The sequence below is a fragment of the Peromyscus californicus genome, unplaced genomic scaffold, assembly GCF_007827085.1.
Source record: "Peromyscus californicus insignis strain IS unplaced genomic scaffold, ASM782708v3 Scaffold_4__1_contigs__length_199733344, whole genome shotgun sequence".
NCBI classification, from domain to species: Eukaryota; Metazoa; Chordata; class Mammalia; order Rodentia; family Cricetidae; genus Peromyscus; species Peromyscus californicus.
The window spans coordinates 166,221,855-166,240,728 of NW_026294562.1; the positions used below are offsets into that span (position 1 = coordinate 166,221,855).

The following is an 18,874-nucleotide window of genomic DNA, read 5'->3' on the forward strand; positions in this document are numbered from 1 at the left end:
CTGTTTATTTGTTTGAGACAGGGTTTCTCTGTGTATCTTTGTCCTAGAACTTGCTCTGTAGAGAAACCCTATCTTGAAATCCTTTCCCCTCTTCCCCCTCCAAAAAGATAGTGTTTCTGGCCAGGCTGGGCTACATAAGACCCTGTCTCAAAATAGTAAAGTGTTTTCATTGCTTATAGCTTTCATTGCTAAGGTGGGCCTCATTGTCTAAATGCTACACTTTGTCTGTTCACCTGTTGAAAGGCATCTTGGGAAGTGTCTCTGGAAATAGCAGTCTGCTATGGCCGTGGGGGGCCATTCATTGAAATCCAAGGCCCTAGGGAAAGCTTGGACAAGCTTGGACCCCTCCTCCTTCCTCTAGACTCCTGCCCAGGCGTGTTTGCTCTGCATCTTTGTCCTTGGTTTGCTAGGGTGGGCTCATGTTTCTCCTTTCCTTCCACATCTTGGCCCTTTTCTTAAAGACAAACGTGGGCCCATTGCTGTCCCCCAGCCTGTCAGGGTATACAGGTCTCCAGAGAGGCCACGAGCCAGTGGTAAACCAGGGATGATAGAGATACCCAGATTCACAGGTTCTGCGGACTGAGGTGACCTCAGTGGTCCTGACCCAGGCCAAGGGTCCTGGCTCACCTTCTCCCCTCCTGTCTCCTGACCCCAGTCCCACCAGCAGTACTCCTCATCACACAACACGCCCCTGCCCAAGAAGTCCTACTCCAAGATGGATAGCAAGGGCTACAGCATGTACGAGGACTACGAGAATGAGCAGTATGGGGAGTATGAGGGGGATGAAGAGGAGGACATGGGCAAGGAAGACTATGACGACTTCACCAAAGAGCTGAACCAGTACCGGCGTGCCAAGGAGGGCAGCCGGGGCCGAGGTGAGCCCGCCCTTCCTGCCCTTCCTGGTACTTCTCCATGGCCAGTGTTGCTGTTGGGAGTGGAAATTTGCAGAGTCAAGGAGATCCCAGCAGCCACCCTGAAGTGAGCCTCATATCTAAGAGCCAGGCAGAGATGGCCAAAGTGCACAGAAGCTGTACACTCAGGGGTAAGGACTAGGGACAACCTTGGAACAACAGGCACAGAGCAGGGCAGCTAGTGTCTCTCATCTGGGCCAGTGGGAGGAGAGCTGGTGGCCCCAGCTCTGCCCTCTTGCAGTCTTGGGCTGTCTGTCACCTGACTGACCATTTTGTTCATCTCTGAACTTTGTCCTTCAGGAAGCTGGTGAACTTGTGGCTGGAGGCCTAAGGGAAGATGGGGGGGGCATAACAACTCAGGCGATCTTCTAAAGCCAGAACAGACAACAGCTGGAGGAGGCTTCCAAAGTCTGCCAGCTCAGCTTCTTAGACTTACGATCCAGGTTATCGTTAAAAGTGCTGTCCATGTTTGCTCCGGGAGCAGGCTCTGCTTTGTGGAGACCACAGACTAGCGTCCCCCAGGGATGCAGTGGGCCACCCACATCAGTACAGTGAGAGGAACCAGGTCACACTTGTTTATTACTGTCTTATCAGTCTTACCAGAATCTATAATAGACACCAAGACACTCCCTCTCTGCTCTCCCTAAGTCGTTAAAATCTGGTATGAATCTCCCAGTTGGACTAGCAACATGTCCTGGCTTTTTAGCCACATAGGGCTGGTGGCTGCTGTCTTGGACAGTGCAACCATGAGTAGAAAGGATCAGGAGGCCAGCTAGTGAGTGCCGGAGTTGCTGTGTGTCCAGGGTGCCCAGTGAGCCCCACGTGAGGCTCACTATCTCAATCACTCCACAGGTAGCCGAGGCCGGGGCAGGGGCTACAGGGGCCGTGGAAGCCGAGGAGGATCTCGAGGCCGAGGAATGGGCAGGGGCAGCCGAGGCCGGGGCAGAGGCTCTGTGGGAGAGCACCCAGAGGATGAAGAAGACTTGTACGAGGAGGAGATGGAAGTAAGGTTTTCTGTAGCTCTTGGGATGTAATGTGACTAACAGGCTCCCCGGGCCGCAAGTACTGCGGGGGTGGGGTGGGGGGCACTGGGAGACTAAGGTAGGAGGACTCGTGGTACCCCAAAGGAAAGGCTTTGATACAGGCACACACATGGTTAAAAGGTTCCTTTTGGGGCAAAAAGAGAAAAAACTTGAGTGGCTGAAGCAGGAAAGGCACCAGATGGTAAACTACAAAAACTGACCTGAGGCAGGGCTTCTCTGAGCGTCTTCTAGAAAGTCTTCTGCCTCTTGAGGCAGGCACGGGAGGAGTGTGCAGAACACATGCCGTTCTGTCCTGCCTTCTAAGTCCACGTTGGGTGACGCATTTCTTGAAGTCGCACTGCTGCCCCTGGTGCCCAGAGGCCCCGTGCTTGGCTCTGCCCAGTGGTGTAAGAGTTTGAAGTGAGAAGGCTGCCAGGGTAGGGCTTGGCCTCCCCACCCCCAGGAAGCCACTCAGTGTTGGGTCAGCATTGTCGCCTGTGTAACTCTTCTGCCCTGTCCTCTTGGATCTAGTATGGAGAGAGCGAGGAGCCCATGGGAGATGATGATTACGATGAATACTCCAAGGAACTGAACCAGTACCGCAGGTCCAAGGACAGCCGAGGCCGAGGTGGGCAAGGGCGCTGCAGGGACAGGCCGCCTGGCCTTCAGCAGCTGCTGGGCTTAGCATGGGAAGTCAAATCCCTTCTCTCCTTCTCCACAGGGTTAAGTCGAGGCCGAGGCCGGGGTTCCAGAGGAGGTCGAGGGAAGGGGATGGGCCGGGGCCGAGGTCGAGGCGGCAGAGGGGGAATGAACAAGGGCGGGATGAACGATGACGAAGACTTCTACGATGATGACATGGGCGTGAGTACAAGCTTGTGATCCGATGCGGATTTTGTTTGTTTCTCATTTCACTTTCCTGTGGATGGGTGTTGTGTCTGTGCTGCAAGTGTGTCCTTGGTGCCTACAGAGGCAGGACAAGGGCATGGAGTTAGAGACCGTTTGGAATGGCCGTGTGGTAGTTGGAATTGAACCTGGGTCTTCTGGAAGAATAGCCAAAATTTTGTTATTGTTTTGTTTTGTTGTTGTTGTCTTTTTTGAGTTAGGGTTTTTCTGTGTAGTCCTGGAATTCGTTTTGTAGAGCAGGCTGGCCTCGAACTCGGAGATCTGCTGAGCAGCCAGTTCTTTTTATGTTTGGTTTTCCGAGACAGGGTTTCTCCGTGTAGTTTTGGAGCCTGTCCTGGATCTCCCTGTGTAGACCAGGCTGGCCTCGAACTCACAGAGATCCGCCTGCCTCTGCCTCCCGAGTGCCAGGATTAAAGGCGTGCGCCACCACCGCCCAGCGAGCAGCCAGTTCTTAATGCTTTTAATCAGTGAGCTCTCCAGTCCCTGTGATCTGATGTTTTAACCAAGGCTACTTTGGGGATTTTTGATACTGTTTTCTAATGAGCCTTTCTCCTAAAATTGATCTGTCCTGTTTCCTCAGTCCCTTCGCCAGGGGCTGAGCAGTGTTTACCAGTTCCCTAGAGGGATGCCCTGTTGATACAACCCTCTGTTTAAAACTACACTTTAGCAGTACTTGCAGCCATCTTGTTGAGTCTAAGGTGGAAAGGTTCTACATGATGCATCCCAGTGTTCCTGGAGAGTTTCCAGAAAGGCTTGCAGGCCCCTCTAGGAGTGGTGTGTCCTATGCTACACTTGGAGCTTGGGTGCCCGAGGTTTTCCAGTCTGAGTTCTGCATTGCATGTGGGTGACTGGAGCTGTCCGCACCTGTCCTGTTCTCCTGTACACTTTATGTACTTCCCATCTCTCTCCTTGTCTGTTACTCCCAGGATGGCGGTGGTGGAAGCTACCGGCGGAGTGATCATGACAAGCCCCACCAGCAGTCCGACAAGAAAGGCAAAGTCATCTGCAAGTACTTCGTGGAGGGGCGCTGCACGTGGGTAAGCAGCACCCTAGCACGTGTGGCCCACACGGACGGGCGGGCGGCCGGCCGCAGTGCGCTCTTGGGAAGAAGGGGAAGGATTGTATGATGGCCTGCCCTTCTGGGCAGCCTGGAAGTCTCCGCTCATTTCTTAGAAGTAAGAGGACTTAGAGCAAGCAAGATGATGTGTTGAGAGTGTGAGTTGGTAGAACTTTTTATTAGTCTCTAGAGTCTCCCATGAATCTACAAGGATTAATCTGTTCTGATTATACTGTTGAATCTCAGGGTGTAGCCCTGGCTGTCCTGAAACTCCCTCTGTAGACCAGTCTGGCCTTGAACTCACAGAGATCCACCTGCCTCTGCCTCCTGAGTGCTGGGATTAAGGGCATACGCCACCACGCCTGTCCTGGAGAAGAATTATTAAAGACTCCAGGCAGAATCGGCCTCACTTCAGAGTTGTGCAAGAGACAAATGTGGTCACTTAGTTAGGACAGTTGGCCTGTGACTGTGATGCAAAGGCCTCGGCAGGTGGCACATAGACCTGAGGGGTACTGCTCCCGTAGAACTTAGAAAGAGGGGCTGGAGAGGTGGCTCAGAGGTTAAGAGCACTGACTACTCCTTCAGAGGTCCTGAGTTCAATTCCCAGCAACCACATGGTGGCTCACGACCATCTGTGATGAGATCTGGTGCCCTCTTCTGGCCTGCAGACATACGTGCAGGCAGAACACTGTATACATAATTAAAAAAAAAAAAGAACTTAGATAGATATTTCAAACAGGCACGTTGTGTATAAAACAATCCTTATTACTCTCAGTTTTAACTCTACTAATTTCAACACATACATGTTTGTCACTCAGCATGTCAGAGACTTCAAAGCTACCGCTTGGTCAGTGGCCCTCTGGGGACCTAGAGTCTTTCATACTTAAACATGTGGCATTTGGCTGGGTGGGTGGGGGAGCACACAGCTTTAATCCCAGCACCTGGGTGGCAGAGGCAGGAGGGTCTCTGTAGAGTTTGAGGCCAACTTGGTCTATAGAGCAAGTTCCAAAACAGTTAGGGCTACACAGAGAAACCCCTGTCTCAAAAAAGAAAAGTTGGAGTAAGTACCTGCTTTTTGCCAGGTGTGTGGTTTAAGCCTTCAATCCCAGCACCGGGGTACAGAGGCAGGCAGGTCTACATGTCAAGTTACAGGCATAGTGAGATCTTGTCTCAAAAGATAAAAATCTATTTTAATTCAGAAAGTATCCTGCCTGGAAGCTTTTACCTGTGTTTGATTGGCTAGATAAAAAAGGGAAGCTGGGAAATGGGGTATGTCTAGCCAGACAGTCTTCCTCAGATAAAACGGGTTCAGTTAGGCAGGACAATACTTGGGACAGCTTAGGTGGTGAGTGTTTGTTGCCAGACAGCAAATGGTATGGAACAGAGTAGATGGAGAGGAAGGAAAGCGAGGGCCAGATGTGGGCCTGTGCAGAAGGACCCAGAGCAGGCTGGGGAGCTGGTACTGGGCTGGGAAGCAGCATTTGGGAGCCTCCTTTTCCCTAGGGGGTAGGTATGTTCCTGTCTGTGGTCCCTCTGTCGCCAGAAGTGAGTCAGCGCTCCCTTCCCCGACTCACTCTGCCTGCTTCTCTTCCAGGGAGACCACTGCAATTTCAGCCACGACATCGAACTGCCGAAGAAGCGAGAGCTGTGCAAGTTCTACATCACGGGGTTCTGTGCCCGGGCTGAGAACTGCCCCTACATGCATGATATCCTGTCTGCCCTGTGCTGCTGCCCCCCTACCCACACGTCCTTCTCCGTCCCCCCTTCTGTCAGGGTCTGAGGACCTTGTTCAAGGCCAGCTCTGCAGGCCAGAACTTGCTCTGGAGTAAAGCGGTGTCGAGAAAGAAAGGCACCTGGTCTTGGGTCAGCTGCCGGCCACGGCACAGCTTCCTGAGTTGGTCACCTCACTCCAGAACAAAGTGGGTGGAAAGGGGCTTGCTTGTGCTTTGGGGTGGGTTCTGAGAGGAAGCATTTACCTTAATGAGTCGTGAACGTGACTTTCCCTGTAAGTTATACCACACCACTGGGAACTGCATCAATGGTGACGACTGCATGTTCTCCCATGACCCGCTGACTGAGGAGACACGAGAACTCTTAGATAAGGTAATGTCTGGGGCGGCACAGGGGCAAGGCTGAGAAAGCCCAACTCCACTCAGTGGGCACAGGCTCTGCGGGATCAGAGCCCCAGTTGCACCCATCTGGACTAAGCCTTTGTTGGGGGAAACAGCTGGGTTCCTTCCTACAGGAGACGTCGGGGTCACCTTGTGGTGTTGTGTAGAGAGAGATGCACAGAGTGGAAATGTCAGTGTCTCTCTAGTCACAGGGACTCATCCAGAGAAGGGAGGGGGACCAGGATCTCCCAAACCAGGTGCCATTTGACATTCACCTTGGTGTCTGTTGTTCATCCCCAGATCAGCACAGGTGGTGGGGATGCTTGCTTTGCCCATTCCTTTTCAGAGCCTATTAGCCTAGGGATGATTAGCAACCAGTCATTTCAGGGTGTAATCAGTGGCCTTTGAAAGGACCAGCAGTGTCTGATTGAGGGCTGCCCCCTGCTGGAGGTTCAGTGTTCACACTCAAGCAGGAGCCCAGTCCTGCCCTCTTGGGTTGGCTTAGTTTTTCTTACAGGTTTGTTTTGATTTTTTTAAAGTTTGGTTGGGGGAGTTGGTTTTTGTTCATTCATTCATTCATTCATTCATGGTTTTTTGAGACATGGTCTTTTTATGTAGTCCTGGCCATCCTAGAGCTCACTATGTAGACTAGGATGGCCTCAAACTCAGAGACTCTTCTCCCTCCCTAGTGCTGGCCTTAAAGGTGTGCACCACTGTATCTGGCCATGTTATTTAAATTTTTATTACTTTTTATGTCTTTTTCTTTCTCTCTCTTTTTTTGTTTGTTGGTTGGTTGGTTGGTTTGTTTTGGCAGTTTTGCTATATGGCCCAGACTGACCTCTTCATTTCTCCCTCCTACTCTTCTCGGTGCTAAGTATGCAGGTGTAGACTCCAAGGTTCACATGCTAAATTTTGTTTTGTTTGGGTTTGGTTTGGTTTTGTGTGTGTGTGTGTGTGTGTGTGTGTGTGTGTGTGTGTGTGTGTGTGTGTGTGTTTGGGATAGGGTTTCTCTGTGCAGCTTTGGAGCCTATCCTGCAACTTACTCTGTAGCCCAGGCTGGCCTTGAACTCACAGAGATCCGCCTGGTTCTGCCTCCCGAATGTTGGCGTGTGCCACCACTGCCAGGCCCTTTTTTTTTTTTTTTTTTTTTTTTTTTAATGGAAAAAATGTTTTGAAATTAATTTAGAAATAGAAAACCTCTTAAAAGGAGAGAAAAAAGACAAAGTATACAGGCAAATTTTTACTTCATGATCTTCTTACTACCTCATTTGTTTACCAGTTCCCACGATGAGAGAATACTCAGCCACCCATGATAATGTTCTTAATAGGGATATAGATCAATTTCACAAAGAAGCCAATTAATCTCAAGATAGCAAGTCCTATTGCTGTTGCCACGGCAGTATTCTGGAATTCTTTTCTATCTGGTTTGGTGTATCTTTCAACCAGTCCGATTGAGTTCTTTGCAAACTGCCAGCTTGCCTCAAAAAACTGCAGTCCCTGGTCCATGACTGCTGGATGGATAGATGGATGGCAGTTTGAGAAGTTGGAGACTACTTTCTTAGGTGTCGAGTTACGCTCGAGCACAAAACCTAAGCATCCTGCAAGCGTGCACATGTGTCCCTGTCCTCCCCATGGTGGCAGTGCTGCAGCCATTCTGAGGTGGACCCCATGATCCTCCTGTCTCAGCTCCCAAGTGCAGGGATTACACGCGAGCACCACCATGTTCCTGCCCAGCAGTTCTGTGGGTGTTGACCAACAGGTAGATGTGTGTCTCCTCTGCACAATTTAGACACACAGGAATTCTCAAGAGCTGGGCTCCCTCTGTCTTTTTCTATAAATGCCCTACCCCAACTCTTCCTTTGCAACTGTCTTATGGTTTCTGTCTCTATGGTTTACTCTTTTAGGGACTCATAGGGATGGGAGCAGGGAGTAACTCAGTGGTCAAGCCTGTGCTTCCCATGAGGAAGGCCCTGGGTTTGATCTCTGCCATCACAGGAGAAAAACGAGGGATTTCTAGGTAGAACTGTACAGTAAGCAGGCTAGGGATGTGTGTGAGCCGTAATGCACTTGCCGTATACTCACAGCCTTGTGGGCCTCTGCAGTTCAGTGCTGTTGGCCGCAGGGAGGAATTCCTCAGCCGGTGGCTAAGTTTGTGATCCAGTCATTGCTTGAAGTGCATTTGTATACCTCAAGTTGAGGCAAAAGCTTAGAATTTGTAAACAACTGCCTTGTTTATTTGTGTATGCAAGCATGACTCGTGTGTGTGTGTGTGTGTGTGTGTGTGTGTGTGTGTGTGTGGGTTTTTGAGGCAAGGTTTCTCTGTCTATCTCTGACTGTCCTGGAACTCAATCCATAGACCAGGCTGACCTTTTATCTGTAGAGATCAGCCTGTCTCTGCCTCCAGAATGCTGGAATTAAAGATATGTGCCACCTCTCCTGGGTGGTGACTGTCATTTTCGCATAGGTGACAGACTTTTGGAAATCCTTCAGAATACCAGCATCAGATCTCCTGAAATGTTTGGGGACACAGCTGGGCACTAGAAGTCATGTTGAACAAGAGCCTGTTAGCAGTGGTCATTGCTAGTAGCTAGGCCATGTATGGAAAGGCTGCAAGGGAGTGTAGGGACAGACATTTGTACGCTCCCTCCATCTGTGCTGAAATGGCTGATGGGTAGTTTATGTTCTATCCTCTGGTCATTCTCTCATGTGTGTTTTGCATGTTCATGTCACTGGGCTCAGATTGGTGTAGCGGGTGGCTGTTTGTGCCATGTCCTGAAGCATCACCCCTAGTGAGGCAGCAGGTAGCTGCAGGTACCTGTCCTTTGGGTGTGGCCGCCAGGGACCCTATAGACCTAGGATATACATACATGCCCTCTCTACCGCATGGAGTTTGGACACTGAGACAGACCAGGGCAGAGCTCTCCAGAGAACAGCTTAGACCCTGCCTCACCCTTCCAGGATCCTGCTACAATCCCTCATTTCTGTCTGTGAGTTAACCCCCAAATAAATTCCTTTGACCATTAAGCTAATTCCATAGATTAATAGCAATCTCATCACACTGGATTGGAAGACCAGGTTAGGAATGGACTCAAGCATCCTTCTTAGGCTATGTTGTGGAAGCCACGTATGAAGGCAGAAGCCAAGCTGTAGGGCTGCCTGAGAAAGGTTGTACGTTCATGGTAGAGGGCATCTCTAAGGGTGCTGAGCTGGGTGCCAGTAAGACTGCTTCGATCTAGTTCCTTACCTGACAGTACTTGCTAGGGTTGATCCCCAGGCCTATCCTGACTGGTAGCTGTCTGTTAAGGATATTGGCCAGGTTTTCACACTTGCTCATTGGTAGTAGAGTGGTGTAAAATGTTTTGGACCCTTGCTGGGCAAGTCTGTCTCAGGACATCGGGGACCTGTGGACACTGTGATGGGAAGCATGGCAGTGAGGGAAGGCTGCCTTCAACCTTGAGATCTTTGTGCTTCAGCATCCCCGTGCTAAGATTACAAATGTGTTCCACTATTCCCTGATGAAGATGGGTGAATTTAGGCCCTGGGCTCTAAAGGCCTCTGCAGGCTTGCGTTTTAGGGTTTTTCTCAGAAAATTCCGTCTGACTTGGTGGAGCCTTCTGATGGGACTTCCTTTGCGCCCACAGATGCTGGCTGATGACGCAGAAGCAGGGGCTGAGGACGAGAAGGAGGTGGAGGAGCTGAAGAAGCAGGGCATCAACCCCTTGCCCAAGCCACCTCCTGGTGTGGGGCTCCTGCCCACCCCTCCAAGGCCCCCTGGGCCCCCAGCTCCCACCTCTCCTAATGGCAGGCCCATGCAGGGTGGCCCTCCTCCCCCACCACCACCCCCTCCTCCACCTCCTGGCCCTCCTCAAATGGCCCTGCCGGCACATGAGCCACTGTCCCCACAGCAGCTACAGCAGGACATGTACAACAAGAAGATCCCTTCTTTGTTTGAGATTGTGGTGCGGCCCACAGGGCAGCTAGCAGAGAAGTTGGGTGTGAGGTGAGTATATGCCCACAGAAGCACAGGAGCATGACCTGGTAGGGCCCTACCCTCTCTGAAGCTGTCAGATCCTATTTGGGCCCTTGGCCTTAGGTTTGAAGTGAGCACTGTGGGTATCCTGGGCTGGGCGCCACTACCTTTCCTCAGCAGCTTCCTCACAAGTATCATTTCCTCCTCTAGGTTCCCTGGACCTGGTGGACCCTCAGGGCCAATGGGTCCTGGCCCCAACATGGGACCCCCAGGGCCAATGGGGGGACCCATGCATCCTGACATGCACCCTGATATGCATCCTGACATGCACCCAGATATGCACCCTGATATGCATCCTGACATGCACCCCGACATGCACCCCGACATGCATCCCGACATGCCCATGGGTCCTGGCATGAACCCTGGCCCTCCCATGGGTCCTGGTGGTCCCCCGATGATGCCCTATGGTCCTGGAGACTCCCCACACTCGGGAATGATGCCTCCTATCCCGCCAGTCCAGAACTTCTATGAGAACTTCTACCCGCAGCAAGAAGGCATGGAAATGGAGCCGGGGCTCGTTGGGGATACAGGTATGTAAACACTGGCTGGGCTGCAGAGCTGGGCTCACCAAGGTGGGATGGTGGGCAGAAATGGCTTTTTCTTCCTTGTTCAAGTCTGAAAGCAACATTCCAGTCCCATTCCTGTCCTGTGGGTGTTTTCAGTATTGTGGGACCCTTTGCCTTATGGGAGCAGAAGGACTCCTGTGTGAGTTGTCTGTGTAGGAAGCTCTGTCGGAGTGCCTGGTGTCACTCAGAAGCAAGGCAAGAATGCCTTAGGAAGCTGTGCTCATGCAAGTGCCCTAGACAAGGCAGTGCTGGGCTTGCTGACTGCCTGCCTGGCCCAATGACTGGACAGGTTCCTTCCCCTCTCTGCTGTGCGGTTAACAACTTCAGTGTCCCACAGTCAGGGCTGGCTGTTGTGGGTGGTAGTAGGATATTCATTGCAGCCTCTGAAAGGAGAAGGGCCCAGCTCACAGTGAGCGTGCTCTGTCCTTGCCATGCTGGCATCCTAGAGAAGGAAGAGAGGATGTTAAGACGAGAGGAGTTCGGCGGCTCGTTTGAGCATTAGCCGTTGTAGAAAATAGCATGGGACGGTGAGAGTGGTGGGACACAGCCGAGGCCCAACAGGGACAGTCAGCTGGACCTTCTCTGAGGAGGTGGCCAGGTACCACAGCTGGCCAGCTTGTCTGAGGAGAGCAGAAATGACTCTGCTGTAAAGGAAAGGTGTGTGTCACCTGGCAGTAGTGGCCTTGCCTGCTCTACAGAACAGTGTCGGGGGCGGGGGGCATGGGACATGCATTCCTGTGCTTCCCAGCATCCAGGAGGCTGAGGCTGAGGCTGGAGGATCGCTTGGAGTTCTGGACCAGCCCAGGATACAGTGAGACTGCCAAACAACCATAGCAGTGGAGGAAATTTCCAAGCTTCCATGGAGTTGCGTACAACAGATGTACCAAATGGTGGCAGGGAGGTAGCCGAGAGTACAGAGACAGGTCACGGGTTTTGGACATGGCACTTTGGAGCCAGTGTGACCTGTATGTGCTGTGTAGGGCTGAAAGGAGCAGCTTGAAGGATGGGTCCGAGTATGGGCAGACCTTCACTGAAGCTCAGGCTGGTCTGTTGGATGTGAAGATCACTACTGCCTCGGGCCGTGTGCCTGAGCAACCGTAGTGTATGCATGGCACATGCTAAGGAGTAGGGCTTTAGGAGATGCTGGGAAAGGCAGGCTGCCAAGAGTGAGGTACTAGTGCCTGGCCTCCATTAGTCGGCTTGTTGATGGTGGGTCTCTACAGTGAAAGTGAGCTTGTCATGTGAGTTCCAGGAGCCACCCATTAGAGCACAGAGCTGCCGTGGTTTCCACACACCTATGTGGCCTTCTTCTTCTAATGGGTGTTCTGTGGAGATGGGGCCTCAGCCTTGGTCCCCAGCTCTCGTGGCTGTAGCAGCGTAAATTAAGTCTCCTTAGGCTCAGACACTGACCTGGAAGGAGGCCTCCTACCACTGTGTATGAACATGAGCAGTGTGCACAGGTGGGAAGGCTAGGTTGACATCAGTTGACCACTGTGTATATTGGGGCAGAGAATCCCTGGAACTTGAGATAGCCATTTCAGCTAGTCTAGCTGGCTAGATCTAGGGATCCCCTGTCTGCTTCCCAAGCACTGGCATTACAGGCCGTTGCCATGCATGCCTTGCCTTGCTTTATGTCTGTGTTGGGGATCCAGTTGTGTGGTGGTAGCCCACTGAACCATTGTGCCAGTCCCCAATTTTTCAATTTAAACTATTTAAAATACCAGACTGACGTTCTTGGTAGCATGGACTACATCTCTGATGCTCAGTATATTGCCCCAGCTGGATAAGAGTCATCGCCACATGGGGAAGGGGCAGAGTGGACTCTTGACAAACCCCGTCCTGGGCCCTCTGGCTCACCACTCTACATTCTAGGGAGTCGCAGTGAGATAACGGTGCCGTGTCTAATGCACATGGTAGAGCTGGTTGGTCAGGAAGGGAGTCTCCCTCGCCCTGCCATCCATCTGCCTATGTGCTCAATAATTCTGGTGTCCAGGAGCCCCTAGAGGACAGAGGGGGTGCCCTGAGCTGGACTGAGGTTTTTAGTGAGTCTTGTTCTCTTTTGGTTCTGCTCCTGGGAGATACAGTGATTTTCTTTCTTACAGGCATGTCCAACCTGCAGCTTAGGCCCTGCATGCAGCTGAGAGTAGCTGTGAATGCAACATAACACAAACCTTAAACCTAATTATGCGTTATGAGTAGACTAGCCATGGTGGCTCACACCTTCAGTCCCAGCACTTGGGAGGCAGTGAGTTCAAAGCCAGCCTGGTCTGATAGAGTTTCAGGACCTTTTTGTGTGAGATTATTTTTACTTAGATTACGTGCTTTCTCAAGCATGAACTTGGCAGATGACAGCATCACATCACAATGTCAAAGGGTTGGACATGCCTGCAAGAAACCCTGAGACTGCTCATGGCAGCCGATGAACCAAGTCTGCTTCCTGTGAGGACAGCAGCAGCTACCTAGCCTGAGAGGGACAGGCCTGTCTGCAGCAAGTCTCTGTCTGAGGCGTATGCACGCAGTTCTGCTGACATCCATAAGCATCCACCATGCCCTCCCTGAGCCTCATCCTTTCCCTGCCAGCTGACCCACTGTGGGCTCCTGCTGGACTCTCAAGGCACCCAGGCCTGGGGAGGAGGAAGGGACGGGTGGCCATCCTCATCCTCACACTCGCCACCAGGCTTGGCTTTTCCAACGGAGGCCTTCCCGACACAAACCCTCTTCCCTGCCACAGAGGACTACGGGCACTACGAAGAGCTGCCGGGGCAGCCTGGGGAGCCCCTCTTCCCCGAGCACCCTCTGGAGCCCGACAGCTTCCCCGAGGGAGGGCCCCCAGGCCGGCTGAAAGCGGGCGCCGGTGTCCCCGACTTCCTGCCCTCGGCCCAGAGGGCCCTGTACCTGAGGATCCAGCAGAAGCAGCAGGAGGAGGAGAGAGCGAGGAGGCTGGCTGAGAGCAGCAAGCAGGACCGGGAGAATGAGGAAGGCACGTGTCCCCCGGCAGGGGCCCAGCCGGCTCTGTGCAGGGACGAGGGGGGGCACCTAGGCTGGGTGCTGTGTCTGAAAGGAGCTTGGCAGGGAGGCCTGTCCTGAGCTGCTGTGCCTCACGCTGAGGAAATGGAGGCCAGGGTTCCTCTGCAGCTTGGGTTCGGGAGACTCCTGACTCGGTGGAGGAGGGTGGTGGGCTGGTTCCTAGCAGAGACAGTGCCCTTCCCTAAGAAGCTTGAATGACACTCTGATGGCCTGATCCCTAGAACACGTACTTGGGACTCCAAAGCCAAAGATGGGCCAGCCAGCCATAGAGATACCGATCACCAGTGTTAGGCACAGACTCGAGTGGTCACCCCGGTGGTGTCCACCTCAGGGCTGAGCGGACCCAGGGTCTCAGGGACTTGGAGCACGCCAGTGGGGGCAGACCACAGGAGGAAGGATGGCAGGGAGGGAGGCGGCCCTCCCTGGCGGCTCAGGTTTCCCTCCTGGGCTCTGTTTGTGGGTGCACCTGCCCTTCCCTGACCCCTGGACTGTTGTGAGGGGTCTGGGGATGTGTGTGTGAACTGTCAGCATGGCCGTTGTCCAGACCTCCAGAGAGAGGTGACTAGAGCTGGTCTGGACCAAACCTGCCTGGAGGGTGGGAAGAGGCAGTAGGACTTGGGCTCTGAGGCTCAGCCCTACCCTGACTTAATGGCACCATACATACCTCCATTTCCTCATCTGTCCAGTGGGCATGTTGATGACAGGACCTCCTGGGGTGGTGGTGTGAGTTATTCAGATCAGACCGCCTACCAGGAATGGTACTGGCCTGAGAAAGAGGCCATGATGATATCAACACCTAGAGCCAGGTTGTGTACCCCTGGCTCCCAGCTGGGACCACACACCAGGGGAACCCAGGGCTCCGTGAGGCCTATGGGATATGGCCATTCATGCCTCCCACTGCTCTGCTCTCTCTCAGGTGACACCGGAAACTGGTACTCAAGTGACGAGGACGAGGGGGGAAGCAGTGTCACTTCCATCCTCAAGACCTTGAGGCAACAGACGTCAAGCCGACCCCAGGCTGCAGTTGGGGAACCGAGCGGCAGTGGGCTGGGGGATCCCCGCCTGCAGAAGGGACACCCCACAGGCAGCCGGCTGGCTGACCCCCGCCTCAGCCGTGACCCCAGACTCAGCCGCCATGCAGAGACATCAGGGGGGACTGGCCCAGGGGATTCGGGGCCCTCTGACCCTCGGTTGGCTCGTGCCCTGCCCACCTCCAAGACGGAAGGCGGCCTTCATTCCAGCCCTGCAGGCCCCAGCAGTTCAAAAGGACAGACCCCTGCAGAAGAAGAGGAGGGGGAGCGGGCCTTGCGCGAGAAGGCAGTGAACATTCCCCTGGACCCCCTGCCTGGGCACCCACTGCGGGACCCTCGCTCTCAGCTGCAGCAGTTCAGTCACATCAAGAAGGATGTGACCCTGAGCAAGCCAAGCTTCGCCCGCACTGTGCTCTGGAACCCTGAGGACCTGATCCCCCTGCCCATCCCCAAGCAGGATGTGCCCCCGGTGCCTGCTGCCCTGCAGTCCTTGCCCGCCCTGGATCCCAGGCTGCACCGCTCCACACCCCCTGGACCTCCCAACTCCCGGCAGCGTCCTGGCTCCACAGATCCCAGCACATCTGGCTCTAACCTACCTGACTTTGAGCTCCTCTCTCGAATCCTCAAGACTGTCAACGTCAACCCCCCTGGCCAGAGTGATAAACCCAGCGACCCCAGGGTGCGGAAGACCCCTACTGACCCCAGGTTACAGAAGTCGGCAGATCCTGCGGCAGCGTCCCGGGCAGCCAAGCCCTGTCCCACCGAAGCATCACCTCCTGCTGCCAGCCCAAGTGGAGACTCATCCCCACCGGCCACAGCCCCCTATGACCCCCGAGTGCTGGCAGCTGGTGGCCTGGGCCAGGGCAGCAGCAGCGGGCAGAGCAGTGTGCTGAGTGGCATCAGCTTGTATGACCCAAGGACTCCCAATGCAGGGGGCAAAGCTGCAGAGCCCGCCTCCGACACGAGCGCTCAGCCCAAGGGTCCCGAGGGCAATGGCAAGAGCTCAGCCTCCAAGGCAAAGGAGCCCCCGTTTGTCCGCAAGTCTGCCCTGGAGCAGCCAGAGACAGGGAAGGTCAGCGCGGATGGGGCCACAGCCACGGACAGATACAACAGCTACAACCGGCCCCGGCCCAAGGCCCCTGCAGCCCCCACTGCTGCCTCGTCCACCCCGCCCCCTGAGGGGGCCACACCCCAGCCCGGGGTGCACAACCTGCCAGTGCCCACCCTCTTTGGGACTGTGAAGCCAGCCCCCAAAACAGGCACAGGAAGCCCATTTGCTGGCAACAGCCCCGCCCGTGAGGGCGAGCAGGACGCGGGGTCCCTGAAGGACGTTTTTAAAGGCTTTGACCCCACAGCCTCCCCCTTTTGCCAGTAGTGTCTGGGGGCTAGCGCTCCCTCCACTCCACCACCCTTCCAGGGTGACATTTGAGGGCAGCAACCAGTTACGGGTGGGGGCAGGCAGGGTGTTCTTTCTTTACATGTTTCTTCCCCTTTCCCTTTTAAGTAGTACTTTCTTTGAGTCATAAATTGTATCTAAGCGTCTTGGGTTCTGGTCAGTGCTGCAGGCTCCTGGGCTCCCTCTGCCCAGAGAGCAGCTTGGACCCCGCGTTGGACAGTAGCACGTACCCAGCCTGGGGCTTCCCTGGACCTAAGGAAAGCGTCAGTGTCTGGGAAGGCACTGAAGGCCACTCACCCTGGCTGCTGGGAGAGACAGACCACGTCGTGTGGAAGCTGGTGTCGGAGTTTCTAGAGCCCAGGGTGAGCTGTCCTCTCTTCAGGATGCAGCCTGTGACAGCCTGCTTCAGGACACAGCAACAGTGAAGTGAGAAAATGTCAAACGGAGAGAAAGGTCCTGGCAGCCCCTGGCCCCAACCTGCTTGGGCCTGTGCATCCCACAGCCTCCATCCAGGGTTTGTCCTGAAAGTGACGCCCTCTAGCCCTCCAGGAGACTCTGGGTGAGACAGACCTTCAGGCAGCAAGCCTGAGAGGGTGGGGCCGCCCCTCAAAGCGTTCTCCCTCAGTATTACCTGTCCAGTGCCACTGGCCTGACCCTCGAGACAGCTCAAGGATCCGTGGTGTGGCCACCTGCCAGACTCCCGAGGCGGGAGGCCGGGGTGGCCCTGGCCAAGTGTCTGCTAGCTGCTTTCATGCGCCTTAGCCGTGTTATCTGTAGAGTACCAGATAGTGTTTGCTTTCCCGCCCAAGCTGACGGAAGCACGGCATCAGCGGTCTGTGGTGGTGGTGGTGGATTAGTGGGTGCTTCCCAAAAGGGGGCCTGAGCAAACAGTCGAGTCGAGCTGGGGCCAGAGTGGTGTGTTGGTCCTTTCTAGGAAAGGGACTTGGGGTGGGGAGGTGTAAGGCATCTGCCAGATCCCAGTCAGTGGAGGCATTTCCACAGCCTCCCCCACTAACCACCTTAGGACTGGCCTTGTCCAGAGCCCCAGGGGACACTTCCTGTGACCATTCCCCAAGATTGGGTCAGGGAACTGGGGAAGACCCGCCGGCCTTTGTGCCTCTGGGTCACTTGCCAGGCCCTAGAGTCTGCTTTCCTACAGCCTGCCTTTTCTATATGGGGTCTCTCGGCCCCACACACAGCCAGTGGATCTCCTCCACCTTGGGGGAGACAGGCTCCCACTTCCCCCATCCCCCGCCACCCATCCCCCGCCACCCTCTCCATCCCACCCTCATATACCCTCCACAGCCCAAAGAGAAATCCCTTCAAAACATTTTGGGGCCTGAAGCCAGGGTGGGCGGGGCTTGTGCCCCACAGGGCTTACACCCTGTGGGGTCAGTGCACCAAGATCAGGTTGGTTTTGTTTGTCTTTGTGTTTTTTATTTTGTTTTGTTTTCTTAAACAATCATCAATGAGATTTGTCTTTGGACTCCAGCCTTGACCTCCAAGACTGGGACCGTGGTAAATGTAGGATAGGAAGAGTACAGTGTGGCAGTGTTTGGAGCCCCCAACCCCCACCCCTTTGAAAATGCTCTTCTGTAAAAGCCAGGCTTGGAAGTGCGGACCTGTCATCCCAGCACTCAGGAGGCGGAGGCAGGAGGATCACGAATTCAAAGCCAGCCTGGTCTACATTAGAAAAAGAAAATTTTTCTTTTGTTAAAGAAAAGTTAAATGAATTTTGAAATCTATGAAATCTGTGGGTGAGATGGACTCTGGAGCCCTTGTCTTGGAATAGTTTAGCCGAAGACCCTCATGGGACAAGGAACTCCGCTTGAGTCTCCACTCGCCATCAGGCCACACTTTTAAAGAAAAATTGTTCTCTAACCAGGATTGTAACAAAAGTGTAAATAGTATTTCTGAGTTGAAAGTCGATGGTGCAAATATGTATATACCGTACTGTATTTTTACAATGATCGTCGCATGGCTCTCCCACCCCTTTTGTACTCAGTCTCTGTCTTCCAGAAACCTCACCTGCCTTCTCTCATGTGGTCTCTTAATCCAGTAATTGTATTACTGCCATTAAAGGATGCAGTTATTTTAAACAGCCTGCCAGTGTAGTGTCTCTCTGCCCTGCCAGGGAACAGACAAGGAGCCCAGGGCCTTGTGCCTGCTGGGGAGCACGAGGTCCTGCCACATCCCCAGCCCCCAGACACTTAGAGAACAGCAACAGCCAGAGCAGATGCACAGCCATGTGATCCTAGCACTTGGGAGGCTGAGGCAGGAGGATGATGAGTTTGTCTTAGGCTAGACCTTAGGATCAAAGAAAGCTCTGAACTCCTGATCCTCCTGCCTTTCCTTTCTGTGTGCTGGGATTCTGGGTGCACACTGCCAAGCCCCACTTGATCTCTGTGAGCACATGTGTGTAGACAGAAACATGTAGATACGTACACACACCTACCGATGTTCCCCTACTGAAGATGGTTCGGCTTGGATTTGGACACTAGAGTGTGCCCTGTTCAGTGAACTTCGAATTTGGATCTTTTCCCGGGCTAGCCATCCTGGATTTTTGTTTGTTTTGGTGTTTTGTTTTTGAGGCAGGGTTTCATTGGCCTTCAGTTCATATAGCCAAGGATGACCTTGAACTCATGGTCTTCCTGTCTCTTCCTAGTGCTAAGATCACAGGCATATGCCACCAACAGCTCCAGCCTCAGCCCAGCAGCTCACAGTCCGATCTGCATCGTTGGGATGGGGAGGAGAGCTGCAGCTGGAAGCCAGGCACAAGGCCGCCATCACTGAGTAAGGCAGGGGTAGTGTCCGATGCTG

At 53.8% G+C, this 18,874-nt stretch overlaps 1 protein-coding gene across 1 annotated transcript in view; it reads left to right on the plus strand.

Moving 5' to 3' along the window:
• Nucleotides 1-18,158, plus strand: part of Zc3h4 (zinc finger CCCH-type containing 4) — a 37,699-nt gene extending 19,541 nt beyond the window's left edge. Inside the window, exons 5-15 of the mRNA XM_052762043.1 lie at nucleotides 656-875; nucleotides 1,764-1,915; nucleotides 2,465-2,561; nucleotides 2,655-2,794; nucleotides 3,763-3,873; nucleotides 5,488-5,599; nucleotides 5,887-5,996; nucleotides 9,646-10,004; nucleotides 10,185-10,564; nucleotides 13,332-13,580; nucleotides 14,544-18,158. Coding sequence (XP_052618003.1) covers nucleotides 656-875; nucleotides 1,764-1,915; nucleotides 2,465-2,561; nucleotides 2,655-2,794; nucleotides 3,763-3,873; nucleotides 5,488-5,599; nucleotides 5,887-5,996; nucleotides 9,646-10,004; nucleotides 10,185-10,564; nucleotides 13,332-13,580; nucleotides 14,544-16,033 — 3,420 coding nt within the window. The 3' untranslated portion in view covers nucleotides 16,034-18,158. The remainder of the gene's footprint in view (nucleotides 1-655; nucleotides 876-1,763; nucleotides 1,916-2,464; nucleotides 2,562-2,654; nucleotides 2,795-3,762; nucleotides 3,874-5,487; nucleotides 5,600-5,886; nucleotides 5,997-9,645; nucleotides 10,005-10,184; nucleotides 10,565-13,331; nucleotides 13,581-14,543) is intronic.
• The last annotated feature ends 716 nt before the right edge of the window (nucleotides 18,159-18,874 follow it).